Consider the following 13,750-nt stretch of genomic DNA (forward strand, 5'->3'; position numbering starts at 1 on the left):
AGCCAAGTCTCAGTGTATATAAAATCTTAGAGTATCAGTTGAGGTGTTTTAGCAAAGCATCAGATGCTTGTGAGTTTTCTGAATGTGTGTCAGAGAGCCGCGGTGGGTTTTCTTATTGTTGACATTATCAGGAGATGCAGAAGAAGACTGGCTCATGCATTTTTCATGTGCTTCAGCTCAGAGGAAGAGTCTGAGATAACATTGTGTTTAATTGCTTCAGAAACCTCAGAGTTCATATCAACCTCTGTCCATACAGCTGAGAACTGAAATCTAAATCTATGTTTATCACATCTGCCAGTTCTGATTATGAGTCTGTGTAATCTTCAAGCGTTAACGTCTGACACGTTTTCTCCCTTTGCAGCTTTTTAACATGTTTGAAATTGATTTGCAGCTTTGCACATTTCCACTTTGAATTTCAGATGACTGAGGTTTGTGTGTGTGTGTGGTCCTGATAAACCCTACATTATGGGGTCAAAATGTCACCACAAAGACGTTTTTTTATTTATTTTTTATTTTATTTTTTTTATCTCCGTAAGGAAAACAGCTTATAAATCACACCTAATTATGTTTTTTCAAAATTTAAAAATGCAAAAAGTTTTCTGTGATGGGTAAGGTTAGGGGATAGAATACAGTTTGTACAAATCATTATGTCTATGGAAAGTCCCCATAAAACAATGAAACCCAACATAATCCAAAATATTTTTATTTCTAGATACACTGTAAACCCTAACGCTCAAAATAATTATTTGGTTTGAGTAGGGTAAACTTAAAGGGGTGATGAATTGAGAAATCAACTTTCGCTTGAGCTTTTGATATATAAAAGGTCATGATAATAAAAGAATATCCTGTGAGTTTCAGAGTTGAAAACGTCCTTGTTAGTCAAAGAAAAGCTTTTATAGACACCAGGCCCAGCAAACTATCTTGTGCTTCATACTGACGTCAGCGCGCGACGAAACACCGCCTCTACTGCACGTCTAATCCATTAGCCCCGCCCACCGATTCATGGAGGGCTCGTGCTAGCTGGTCAACAACAATAAACATGCCGAGAAAGATTAAGATATTGAGCTATTCCTGGTTGTGGAAGAACACAGTCGCTGCATAAGCTTCCTTCGGATCCTAATATTAGGAATGTGTGGTTGAACTTTATTTTTAATGAAGTTCCTGCTCACATGGGAAGACATGTTCACTTCAGTTCACTGCGGGATCGTTTGTAAACAAATCTCCGGTCGATGCTGGATTTGGATACGGCAGGAATGGTGCAACACACCGATGTGAGTAAAACGTGTTTTTATATGTGATAGTACTGCATTGTTATAGATTGTTTTTCTTATGTGTGTCTAACAGAGAATACCTTTAGTACGCTGGACTCAGACACGTATGGACGTAAAAAACACACAAACGTCTTTAGTTCATCTCAGACAACAGTATAAAAAAATTAAAAAGCCAGTTCATGACACTTTAAAATTAAGCAAATTAACTTTTACTATTATTTCTTTTGAGTTTACAAAACTGACACATTTTCAGTAATCTTTCGTTGTTTTAAGTTTTATGAACCTTTTTTCTTTCAATTTAGACTAAATTAAATGTATCTAAAACTGGGCTGGGATTTCTATTTCCCAGCATGCTTTGCCATGACTATCGAAAGGGAGAGTAAATGTTAAAATTAAGTGCTATATGTATTTTGTGTGTGTGCAAGATTAATGTTAAGTGGGAGATTTAGTACTGTTTAATGTTTTCTATGCTATTTAGAAAAGGTCTGCTTACTTAAACTTTGAATTTCTTAACTTAAACAACCGATTACCTCAATTTTTTTTTTTAATTTGCCAACTTATTCTGGTTTACAGTGCAGGAAAATCCTACTAAAATAGATTGCTGGTTTACATGGTTTCTAATTGTTTCAAGCTGGTTTATATGGTGAGGTTGGACCTGGTAGACCACTTTGGGCCAGAAATAAACCACCTGTCAGGATACAAAAAGCAGTTTGGTAATTTTAAGCTGTATGGATCAGAATTTATACATACAAAGTCTTTGTAAAATCTAACGCACTACACAATATACGCCAATCCTTACCCAATATCTTTCCTGTGCATACTGTATTTTATGTAAGTGATTGTGTGCTCAAGGTCAGGCTGTGTATGCTTGTGAAAACATCAGCGAAAACGGAATAGACCAGCAACTAAATGTCCTTATACATATTCAGACTCAGTGGATATAGAACTGTAGCTGTGCAGGAAAGGTCTCACAGTTTGCATTTTATTTTTAAAATGACCATTAAGAGTTCAGTGACATTATATTACATTATAATCAGATCTCTTCAGTAACTGTCCAGTAAATACTGCAATGAATAGAAAGCTAGTATAGATATGCTTATAACAAACTGCCCTTGCTGTATTACTGTATTATATTTACATTTTTAAAAACACTACAAAGAAATAAAGGAAAAATTGTATGCTTGCTACAAGTCGACATGAAACGCAGCCTGCAACCCATTTCACTTCTGTTGTGAAACGTTATATTCTACGATACAAAAGAAATTTTTTCCCATCATGGAACTAATTTGATTTCGATTTCATGGATATTTAAGTTTGAATATAGATGAAATACTGAATGCTATATTGTTTTGAAATAATTCTACCTGTAGCTGTATGTAGGGAGAGTGGGGTAAGATGTGTCACCCCTATAACAAAGAGTGTATATATATCGGAATTTAACCTCAGCGGGAGTGGGACTTAAAAAACAGTTCTGCGCAGACCTCTAGTCCGAATGAAGTACTTAGCAATGCATATTACTACAAATAATTAGCCTGACAAGCCATACCCACATCAATGTGTTTGGTCTGGGAACTCACCATTGACACGGCTCAATCCGAGGGGCGGGATAAACGGTTGTCTTTCAAACTCCCTCTGCACGCGATAGGATAGCGCTACAACCAACCAGAGCAAAGAAGGTGAAACTAAACTCCGAACCCATCTTCCCTTTTTAAGAATGACTTCAGTGCCGTTCTTTGTTCTTTTCTCAGAGAAAAGCTTAACTCCAAGTCTTCCAGAGTCGCGGTCAAAGCTGATTCGAAAGACCGCCGTTCGCCAGTTTCTGTGTTTACTAGAAGCACGCAAACGCAACTCGGCCGTCGTCATTATGGCCCCGCCCGCCGACTCTATACACGATGTGATTGGCCCGTCCAGATTGAGAGGAGTACAGCTCAGAAGGGTATTGAGAGTTCCTAGACGACACTTGCGGGCAGATTAGATTTGCTGCCGCTAGGGTGCGTCTATATTTCTAGGCTAACAAATAATACATTTAAGATATATTTACGGTAGGACATTTACAAAATATCTTCATGGAACATGATTTTTTGGCATTAAAGAAAAATCGATACTTTTGACCCTTACAATGTATTTTTTGGCTATTGCAACAAATATATCAATGCGATTTATGACTGATTTTGTGGTCCAGGATCACATATAAGCTCATATGTGAGAAAATCATGCAATTGTGAGAAAAAAGGACACTCGCAATTGCAAGAAAAAAGAATATTCATATTTATATCTTCATATCTTACAATTCAGTTTTTTTTCTCAGGATTCTGAGATAAAAAGTCAGAATTGTGAGAATTGTGAGATAAACTCACAATTGTAAGAAAAATAGTAAAAAACGACAAAACCTTTAGTCTTGTGTTTGTGTAAAATAAATCTTGAAAAGCGGCACAGTTTACCGCACTCTCCCCTGCTTATAATTCTTTAATTTTGCTTGGACTGAATATAAATAAATTACAAATGACACCATTCAGTAGTTAATAAATATACATAAACTCAAAGTACTAGTCTAGCAGGTGACCTTTGACCTGAGTGGATTCAATTGACCTATTTCAGCTGTTAATACTCTGAAATAAAACTAGTCAGTTGTACAGTGACAGTAACAATAAAAAGCGTTCTGATTTTTCCAGAGAAAATAATCCATTCAAAGTCATCACAATCATCATCGACTGTAATCAAAAGATTTTTGATTTTCAAATCAGACAGCATCCTTGAAAGATCACCAATACAATTCTTTAAAGTTATTTTTACACAGTCAGTCATAAATGTGGCAAACTTTCACTGTTCCTCCGGACACCCCAGGAGCTCCGCCCTCATAGTGATGCGTCCGTACCACGACCACGGAAGAATCCGGATGAATCGGGCGTAGATCGGCGGATCTATCACGTTCTTTCTGTGCGTTTCATTGTCAAAGTTTCCTTGGAAGATCTGCCAATGACACGGAAGGACAATGAATTATTAAAATTGCTGAATCAGTTGAAAGCAAGTTCTGATGTCATTTAAAAGTGCCCAATGTGGAGGTAAAATAGGCCATTTAATGCAACCGTTTGGCTTTCATACACCCTTAACCTGCGCTCTTTTAATAGCACTCGTTAAAGGACGTCGTTCACAGATTAGTCCTCTGAGAGAATCTATTCCAGTAGACCGCATCTTATCAGCGTTGTCAGAATAGATTACCCACCCAACACCACTAACAACCCCCAACCATGACACTAATGACCTTACAGTGTGTGTGTGTGTGTGTGTGTGTGTGTGTGTGTGTGTGTGTTTAGAGGACAAAAAAATCTGTTTCTGTGTGTTCAGAGGAAAGGAAGAGGGTTATGATGAGATCACACATCACATTGTGTGACTAAAAACAGTGAAATAATGGATTGTTCACTTAAAAACACAAAAAATTCTGTCATTTGTTCACCCTCATAAGTAAACCTGTATGGCTTTATTTCCGTGGATTCATTCGCATCACCATTCTGAAGTCACCTTGTGGCATTTTTTCATTTCTTACAATATTTACCCAAACTACCATTCAAACCTTTTAAAACTTTTAAAAAGAAGTTTTATTTATTTGTAAATTGTGAGAAAATTGCTATTTTAACCAAGGAGCCGGGACGTCTGAGGGAGTCGCCTGTCAATTGTGTCATATCTGCGTTACCCTCGGTTTCCGGTTTTATTTGGAAGAAACGTTTTACTCTTAGCAGTGTGAACAAATGTCAGAGCAGCCGCTGAGCGAACGCACAGTAATGTCATAACATCATTTTAAACACACTTTAATGTATCTAATATGATAAACAGAGCTGCGTTACCTCATACTCATGACCGGAAAAGTAGAAATAGCGCCGACGACTGCATGTGTCCCGTCATAATAAAAGTCCCGCTGCTCGCGAGCCGTGTGTTTGTGTAACAATCGCTCCAGCGGCCCTCCCCAGCTCCTTCAACACTCGGTCCTGCTCTGCTTACAGTAACTTCAATAACTAAATCCATGAAGATGATTTCTAATATTTTATTTATATTTAATAATTCATTATATTTAATTTAAAAATAATAAATAAATGAATAATCAATCAATGCAATCAGAACACATAGCAATCACATGACAAAAATGGCATCAGTCAAGTTTTATATAGGTGGTTGTAATAGGTGGATATTACTAACGCACCCTTTAAATAACACAAACATACTGTGCTATTGACTTTAGAGCAGGTTTTTGTTGATCAATGCCGCAGTCGTTTTCAGTTCCTCAAAATAGCAATGCACCTGAACACACCTGATTTTCAGACCAGACCAGTGTGAGAGCATTTGCTATTTAAAGGGATACTTCACCGCTTTTTCAATTAAACTGTTATTCCCTTAACTAAGATGAGTTGATACTTAGCTGTTTATTAGTATTTATAAAGCACATATTAATGCCTTATTTTGCATGACCATATTCTACAACCAAAACCAGGTATCCTGCCCAATATCTAAACTAGCTTATTGACTATTCATAAGCATTAAGAGTTTAATAAGGCAAAAGTGAGAATTTGACCCTAAACTAAAATGTGACTGAAATAACTGTGTCTCCCTCCATAGAAGGACTCCTGCTGGAGTTTTGTGTCTGACAAAAGCTTTTCGTCTTGTCAGCTGCTGCCGCTCCGGACGGGAAGCATGGAGGTGATTCTTCAGCCGGAGGTGGGAGATTGTCATAAAAATGCTGAGAGGTTCAAAATTTCTCACTGCTAATGCCAATGTCATGTCCTTCACTGAGTTTGTGTGAGAGGCTCCATTTACTCCTTACATTCAGTCATTTGTATAATGTCTTATAACAAGACATTACCTTCTCATAAGGTAAAGAAGAAAGAAGGTAAATAAATAAAAAAGTATGGCATCTCCTTTAAATACCATCAAATACTAAAAATCCAATATAAAGGTTTGTTCATAAAGCAAGTGTCCTACCTTATCCTTCTGTTGTTTCTCATCCTGATATACGAGCCATCTCTCTCCATCATTACTGAATGCCAATTTAAAGGAACCAACAAACTGCACATGACCGAAATCTTTGGCTCCTTGGGTGATAATTCCTGTGATTTTGGTTGTAATCAGCAAATCCACCTGGTGATAATGAGAGAGAGAAAGAGAGGGACCTTTCTGTGAAGAAAACATCAGCCTACATGCAGCCTATCACTTAAGAAGCACTTTTTAAGCTCAAATTAAAACATCTACTATAATACAATGATATACACTATATTGCCAAAAGTTTTGGGACACCTGCCTTAACAGGTACATGAACTTTAAAGGTCCCATGGCATGACATTTTCATTTTATGAAGTTTTCCAACATTAATATGAGTTCCCCTAGCCTAAATATTGTCCCCAAGTGGCTAGAAATTTTGATCGGTGTAAACCGAGTTCTGGCTGTCTTTCTCTACCTTTGAGAAAATGAGAGCTCGACGAGCTGATCGTGAATTCTCCTGTTATGACGTCATCAGGTAAGGTTTCCTCCTCTTCCTCTGCTTTGCCCGCCCAGAGAATTAGTAGAGAATGGATTCAGTTTATCAGTCTGGATGTCAGCAGCACAGGCTTTACCATATGGTTTCGAAAGCACTGCCACAAACAGTGAGTAGCAGTGTTCATTAATGCCTGATCTGGGATCAGTGAGTTCTGATGTGTAGCTAATCATTCAAGTTCACACAGACTTTCTTTCTAAATCGTTTAAGACTGTCAGTCCCGCCGCTGGGCGTATTGATGCATCAGTGAATCAAGCCAGTGACTAAAACCATCAACTTCACGTTGTTTCTGTTAGCAGCATGAAACATATGTTATTTAAATGATTAGCAATTAAAGAAAACTCATTATAATGTTCAGACCTGTCAATCACACGTATCTGCAGTGCACACTTGTCCAAACTGCTGTTAAGCTGCTCAACAGAAGCTCTTACTGTATTCATGTAGATGTCATGTTTGCTGTTAGCTGTGGTGAAAGCATTTTGTGAGAGAAATAACGTTGCAAAGTTCACTCGTGTTTATTCAGAGCGCTCAGATAAAAACAAAATAAACTTGCGTTCTCAACAACTCGGTACAATAAAACTTTCTCTGCAATCTTTCCCCAGCTCTCTGTCTCTCTGAACTAGTAATGCTCGCCTCACTAAACCACGCCCCCTCTGCCACGTAATCTCATTTCAAATGCAAAGATTTCAGCCAGTCACAACAGTGGGTGTTATTACTAAAGACTCACAGCAGACACGCCCCTTGAAACAGAGCATTCAAGCCAGAGGTCTAATATCAGTAAAGAAAAAATGCATTTTATTTCTAAATGATGACATTGTTTGATGTAAATACCATACTAACAATATAAGTACACCTCAGGAAACATAAAATATTTTTTAAAAATTCCATGCCATGGGACCTTTAACAACATCCCATTCTTAATCCTTAGAGTTTAATATGTAGTTGGTCCACCATTTCCAGCTATAAGAGCTTCAACTCTTGTATATATATACTCTTATATATATCAACTCCAGCTCTGGGAAAGCTTTCCACATGGTTTAGTTTATGGTAATGACTGTGTTTATGGGAATTTTTGACCATTCTCCTTGAAGCGCATTTGTGAGGTCAGGCACTGATGTTGGACGTGAAGGCCTGGCTCACAGTCTCCGCTCTAATTCATCCCAAAGGTGTTCTGTCGGGTTGAGGTCAGGACTCTGTTTCTTTATGGACCTTGCTTTGTGCACTGGTGCGCAGTCATGTTGGAACAGGAAGGGTCCATCTCCAAACTGTTACCAAAATGTCTTGGTATGCTGAAGCATTAAGGGGCCGAGCCTATCCCCTGATTAACAACCCCACTGCATACTCCCCCCTCCACCAAACTTGACACTTGGCACAATGCAGTCAGGCAAGTACCGTTCTCCTGGCAACCGCCAAACCCAGACTCGTCCATCGGATTTCCAGACAGAGAAGCGTGATTCATCACTCCAGAGAACACGTCTCCACTGCTAGTCCAGTAGTGGTGTGCTAGCTGCTCGGCCATGGAACCCCATTCCTACACACTGTTCTTGAGCTAATCTGAAGGCCACACAAAGTTTGGAGCTCTGTAGCTACTGACTGCAGAAAGTTGGTGACTTTTGCGCACTGTGCACCTTAGCATGCGCTGACCCCACTCTGTGATTTGACGTGGCCTACCACTTCGTGGCTGAGTTACTGTTATTCTCAATTGCTTCCACTTTGTTATAATACTACTAACAGTTGACCGTGGGATATTTAGTAGTGAGGAAATTTCACGAATGGACTTATTGCACAGGTGGCAACCTATGACGGTACCATGATTGAATTCACTGAGCTCCTGAGAGCGACCCATTCTTTCACAAATGTTTGTAGAAGCGTCTGCATGCCTTGGTGCTTGATTTATACACGTGGCCATGGAAGGGATTGGAACACCTGAATTCAATGATTTGGAGGGGTGTCCCAATACTTTTGGAAATATAATGTATTTACAATTTGTATGTCAATCGTAGATTTTTTTTTAATTTATTTAATCAGCATACACAGCTAATTTGTAATGGCAGTCAATAGAAAAAACTATGTAGTGAGTTAGCAGGTAGATTTGAGCAACGATAAAATAAAATGATGAAAAGGGGAAAGTAAAATGGCAGGAGTTGCTGCGCAAAAATAGAAACAGGGCATTCGACTGAAAGCGTGCTGTGTTGGGCTCTTGCAATGTAGACATTTCTAAAAGTGTCATTGTAAAGTAGGTTATACCGCTGCAAATGACTAGAAAGGTGTCTGAAGGTAAAACAAATTCACACCTGCTTTGGGAGGACTGTCTCTCAACCTGTTATCTGTGTAATACAGCTTGAATTTAGTGCCCTTCATGGGATGATGGACGTCAGACTAAATCATAGCGCTCGTCTGCACTGCAGAGTTTCTCCTCAGAGGGCCGGAGTAAATCAGCGCCTCTGACACCGCAGGAACATTTTCATGCTGCTGGATTTTTGTAAGTCTATTTCTTTAGTGGTATTACAGGATTTCAGGGCTGCTGTAATGAACTGCTCTGGAGCTTCTTGTTTTTAAACTCGGCTTTTATTCAAATAAGCCGTGCCTCAAGAAAATAAAAATTACATGATGCCCAAAGGCCTTTTACTATAGTGTGCTTCTCTCTAAATTCGGCACATGCATTTCTGGATGGTTAGGGTTAAGTAAAACGTATAATTTTTTCAGCTCATGAATTGAATTGGCCACACCCACATTGCGTGTTTATGTAAATGGATATGTATTAAAGATTTTTATAAAAATAAATACATTTAGAGTATTTATACCTATAAACGTTTAGGCATAATTTACATTTATGCATTTAGCAGACGCTTTTATCCGAAGCGACTTACAACTGAGGAGTACAGGAAGCGATCTGTCATGAAGAGGCGAAGAAACGCAAAAAGTGCCCTAAATACAAAGATTTGGATATTACTCAGAGTAGCAGAAACCAGAAAAGGGAGGGAAAAGAGAAAAATAGAGGAGGAAGACGTCGATTTTTTTTATTTTTATGATAAGATGTACTGCTCATGGAAGAGATGAGGTGAGATTTTACCTGTCTTTTGAATGAAATGAGAGGTTGAATAACTTTATAATAGGATTTATTGTAATAAAATAATTCTAATTTATTTAAAGATAAATTATGCATACTATTATGCATACTTTTTCTCAGCTAAAGAACTTTAAAATATATATAAACACAGCTATCAAAGCAGAATTTAAATATGACAGCACCATATTGTTTTCAAATAGCTCTATAAAATAATGACAAAACAATTGTCATGATTTATTATACAGTATAATGTATTAAATATAATGAAATAAATTCAAATGTACTTATAAGGACATTTTTCCCTCATATTTTTTAAATCATATTTTTATTCTTAATTGTTTTATAGAGTTGCAATTAATTAAGAGAATATCTCTACTCAGATGGGAAAAAACATTAATGTAAAATGAGCACATTTGTAATTATTTCATTATATTAAATGTATTCACATCACAGACAGCATTTTTCTATATTTTTATTTTAAAGTAGAATTTTTATGAGAATTAGTTAAGAGAAATATCTACTTAGTCATATTATTTAAAAAAACTTGCTATTTCAATAATTATTAATAAAATATAATTTCATAATTCTGGAAATACCTCCTACGATACCTTATGTATTGATAGTTCATATGATGCAATTAAATGTTGGCAATAGGCACAATTATGAATATCATTGAATATCTCCGGAAATATCTCATACGCAAACATATTTATGGCTCATTCATATTAAACAATGAAATGTTGGCATGTTATTAAAATCTACAGTTGCTATATGAATGTTTTTATTCTGTTTCCTACATCCTGAGCGGGACACAACTGTGCAGTCAGTTTCTCTCGCTCTCTCTCCTCCTGCCTCTGTATTATTTTTTCATGAGGACTGAGGTTCTGCTTTCTGACCTGGACTGACGTGAGCTGCATTCATAGCAGCTCTGCAATCTCAGAGGAGGGTTTGAGCGGCTGGGCTTGGCTCTGCAAGCGTGCAGGTGTAATATAATATATACATTAGGCTGTTCCCTCGGATCCAATTTCCCAATCTCAGTTCAATGGATACAGACTCGGCCAGTTAAAGACATCACGGCTCTCAGTTCTGAGACCGAGCTCAGATTTACAGTTTGTCATAATGGCAGGGCAAACACAACGAGCAGCTAGATTAGTGATGTTGGTGGTACGGTAGCTGACCTCAAACTGACCGGAGAGTACATGGAGGATTATGGAAGTAATGAAAGATTATCCTGCAGTATATTGATTACATGAGAATGAATATGTTTATATGGCATGGAAAATTTGGGCTAAAATCATATACCGAACAAGGTTGGTTCCTACCACCCACCAGCCCACTTGGATTTCTATTTCAATGATCCCATTGGTTGAAATAACTTTTTTTTAAATTATGGTATCCTATTTGGCGCCTACTTAGAAATCCTAAAATCACTACATAAATATTCTCTGGTTGTCTTAAAAATAATACCAGCTGTTTATGCTTGTCACTGTGACTTTTCAGGGGCAATTCCCACAGAGGCAGAAACTGAACATAAAAAAGTTTCTGCGACTACAAAGTCATGAATATTTAATGAAGCAGACATTGTTTAGGTCTTGATTGGTTGTCTGTTGCTGAATAGCTCAGCATAACATTTAAGTACCTTTGGCACCACAATTCCAGCGCTCCATTAACCAGATTTTAGAGTTTTTGTTTTAACTATAGGTATAAAAAAATTATTATAATAAAAAAAACTGCAAGAACACAAAGGAAAAACATATATATTGTAGCTTGCTGATCTTCTTAATTAGCAAAATGTATATTTTTTCACCCTTGATCAGTGTAATGTGTCCTTGCTGAATTAATCTTTCAAAAACCTTTGAACAGTAGATCTATACAATAGTAGTATATACACTTACCAGCCACTTTATTAGGTACACCTGTTCAACTAATCATTAGTTAAATAATCTAATCAGCCAATCACATGGCAGCAACTCAATGCATTGAGGCATGTAGACATGAAGACAATCTGCTGAAGTTCAAACTGAGAATCAGAATGGGGAAGAAAGGTGATATAAGTGACTTTGAACGTGGCATGGTTGTTTTTGCCAGACGGGCTGGTCTGAGTATTTCAGAAACTGCTGATCTACTGGGATTTTCAGACAAACATCTCTAGGGTTACAGAGAATGGTCAGAAAAAGAGAAAATATTTGGCAGTTCTGTAGGCCGTGTCCGTGTTGATGTCAGACTTGTTGAGCTGATAGAAAGGCAACAGTAACTCAAATAACCACTCGTTACAACCCGAGGTGCAGAAGAACATCTCTGAACACACAACACGTCCAACCTTGAAGCAGACGGACTACAGCAGCAGAAGACACACCGGTAACACTCCTGTCAGCTGAGAACAGGAAACTTGGGTTACAGTTCACGCAAACTCACTAAAACTGGACAGTAGAAGATGAAAGAAACATTGCCTGGTCTGATGAGTCTTGATTTCTGCTGCAACGTTCAGATGGTAGGGTCAGAATTTGGCTTGAACAACATGAAAGCATGGATCCATCCTGCCTTGTATCAACGGTTCAGTCAGCTGGTGGTGGTGTCATGGTGTGTTGGATATTTCCTTGGCACACTTCGAGCCCCTTTTAAGGCTCAAAGTGAGCATTGTTTAAACGCCACAGCTGAACTGAGTATTGTTGCTGACCCTGTCTGTCCATTTATGATAAGTGTTCTTCTGATAGGTACTTCCAGCAGGATAAGTAATGCTCCATGTCATAAAGCTCAAATCATCTCAACTGGTTTCTTGAATATGACTGAGTTCACTAAACTCAAATGACCTCCACAGTCACCAGATCTCAATCTAATAGAGCAACTTTGGGATGTGGTGGAACAGGAGATTTGCATCATGGATGTGCAACCTACAAATCTGCTGCAAATGTGTGATGCTCTTATGTCAATATGGAGCAAAATCTCTGAGGAATGTTTCCAGCAACTGACAGAAAAAGGGGCTCCAAACCGGTAATAGAAGGTGTACCTAGTAAAGTGGCTTGCGAGTGTAAATTATATGCATAGTAATATAAGTATACCGTATGAAAGTCTAAATTATCACCTGCAGCCACTGTGATTGGTCGTTATGGGCTGACGTCCATGCGTTGACCTTGCCTTGTTTGTCCAGTCTGGCCTTGGAGGGTTCCCAGGAGAACATGTCCATGTTCAGGGTCTGAAACACACTGGAGGAGGTCATTTGATAGTCCTGGATGTGTCCGGTTTTCATCCCCATGGGCTCTGAGCATCCTGAAAAAAACAATTGCAAGCCTGAACATAATTCTTATGACTCATGATTGTGTCGAACACTGCGCCCATAGTGTCAAAACACAGACCTGTGAGCTCACAGCCCAGGAGCTCCATTCGCAGTGTGCAGTGTTTCCTGCAGACTTGTGGGTAAATGCGGATATACTGCGCTTCAATCGGTGGGCTGAAGGAGTTGGCAGAGGGGGCGTTGTTATCGGCATTTCCTGTGAATATCTGCATTAAAATAACAACTTTTAATAACAAAAATAAAAAACTAAAGTATGAAAATGCTTCATGAATCATGCAAATATTTACAAATACTCCACCAAAACCAAAAACATTTGCTCATTATTATACTCAATTCAGATTAGTCAGTCAGGGCATTCGCAGGGCATTCGCAAAGGATGCAATAAATGTCACGTCACAGACAAAGGAAAAGGTGCGAGGACTCAAGTGCAGAGAAAGATAATTTATTACAAAATAAACATAAACTCAAAACAAAACCCACGAGGGGGAAAAACACACAATAGAATAATAAAATATAAACTTAAACAAACCAACAGAATCACAGGGAGAACGGGAGACGCAGACATTACACAAGGATCCAACACAGACTGACAAACA

The 13,750-nt window shown here is 38.1% G+C and overlaps 1 protein-coding gene across 4 annotated transcripts in view; it reads right to left on the reverse strand.

Annotated features, from left to right (window-relative positions):
* Positions 1–2,232: 2,232 nt before the first annotated feature.
* Positions 2,233–13,750, reverse strand: part of edil3b (EGF-like repeats and discoidin I-like domains 3b) — a 51,368-nt gene continuing 39,850 nt past the window's right edge. For all 4 annotated transcript variants that reach the window (XM_067433449.1, XM_067433448.1, XM_067433450.1 and 1 more), the window contains 4 exons: positions 13,216–13,360; positions 12,945–13,129; positions 6,243–6,398; positions 2,233–4,241 (listed from right to left, as the gene is read on the reverse strand). In XM_067433449.1, the coding sequence (XP_067289550.1) occupies positions 4,092–4,241; positions 6,243–6,398; positions 12,945–13,129; positions 13,216–13,360 (636 nt within the window). In that variant the 3' untranslated portion in view covers positions 2,233–4,091. The remainder of the gene's footprint in view (positions 4,242–6,242; positions 6,399–12,944; positions 13,130–13,215; positions 13,361–13,750) is intronic.

Source organism: Pseudorasbora parva, chromosome 23 (assembly GCF_024679245.1).
Source record: "Pseudorasbora parva isolate DD20220531a chromosome 23, ASM2467924v1, whole genome shotgun sequence".
In the NCBI taxonomy this organism is placed as follows: domain Eukaryota; kingdom Metazoa; phylum Chordata; class Actinopteri; order Cypriniformes; family Gobionidae; genus Pseudorasbora; species Pseudorasbora parva.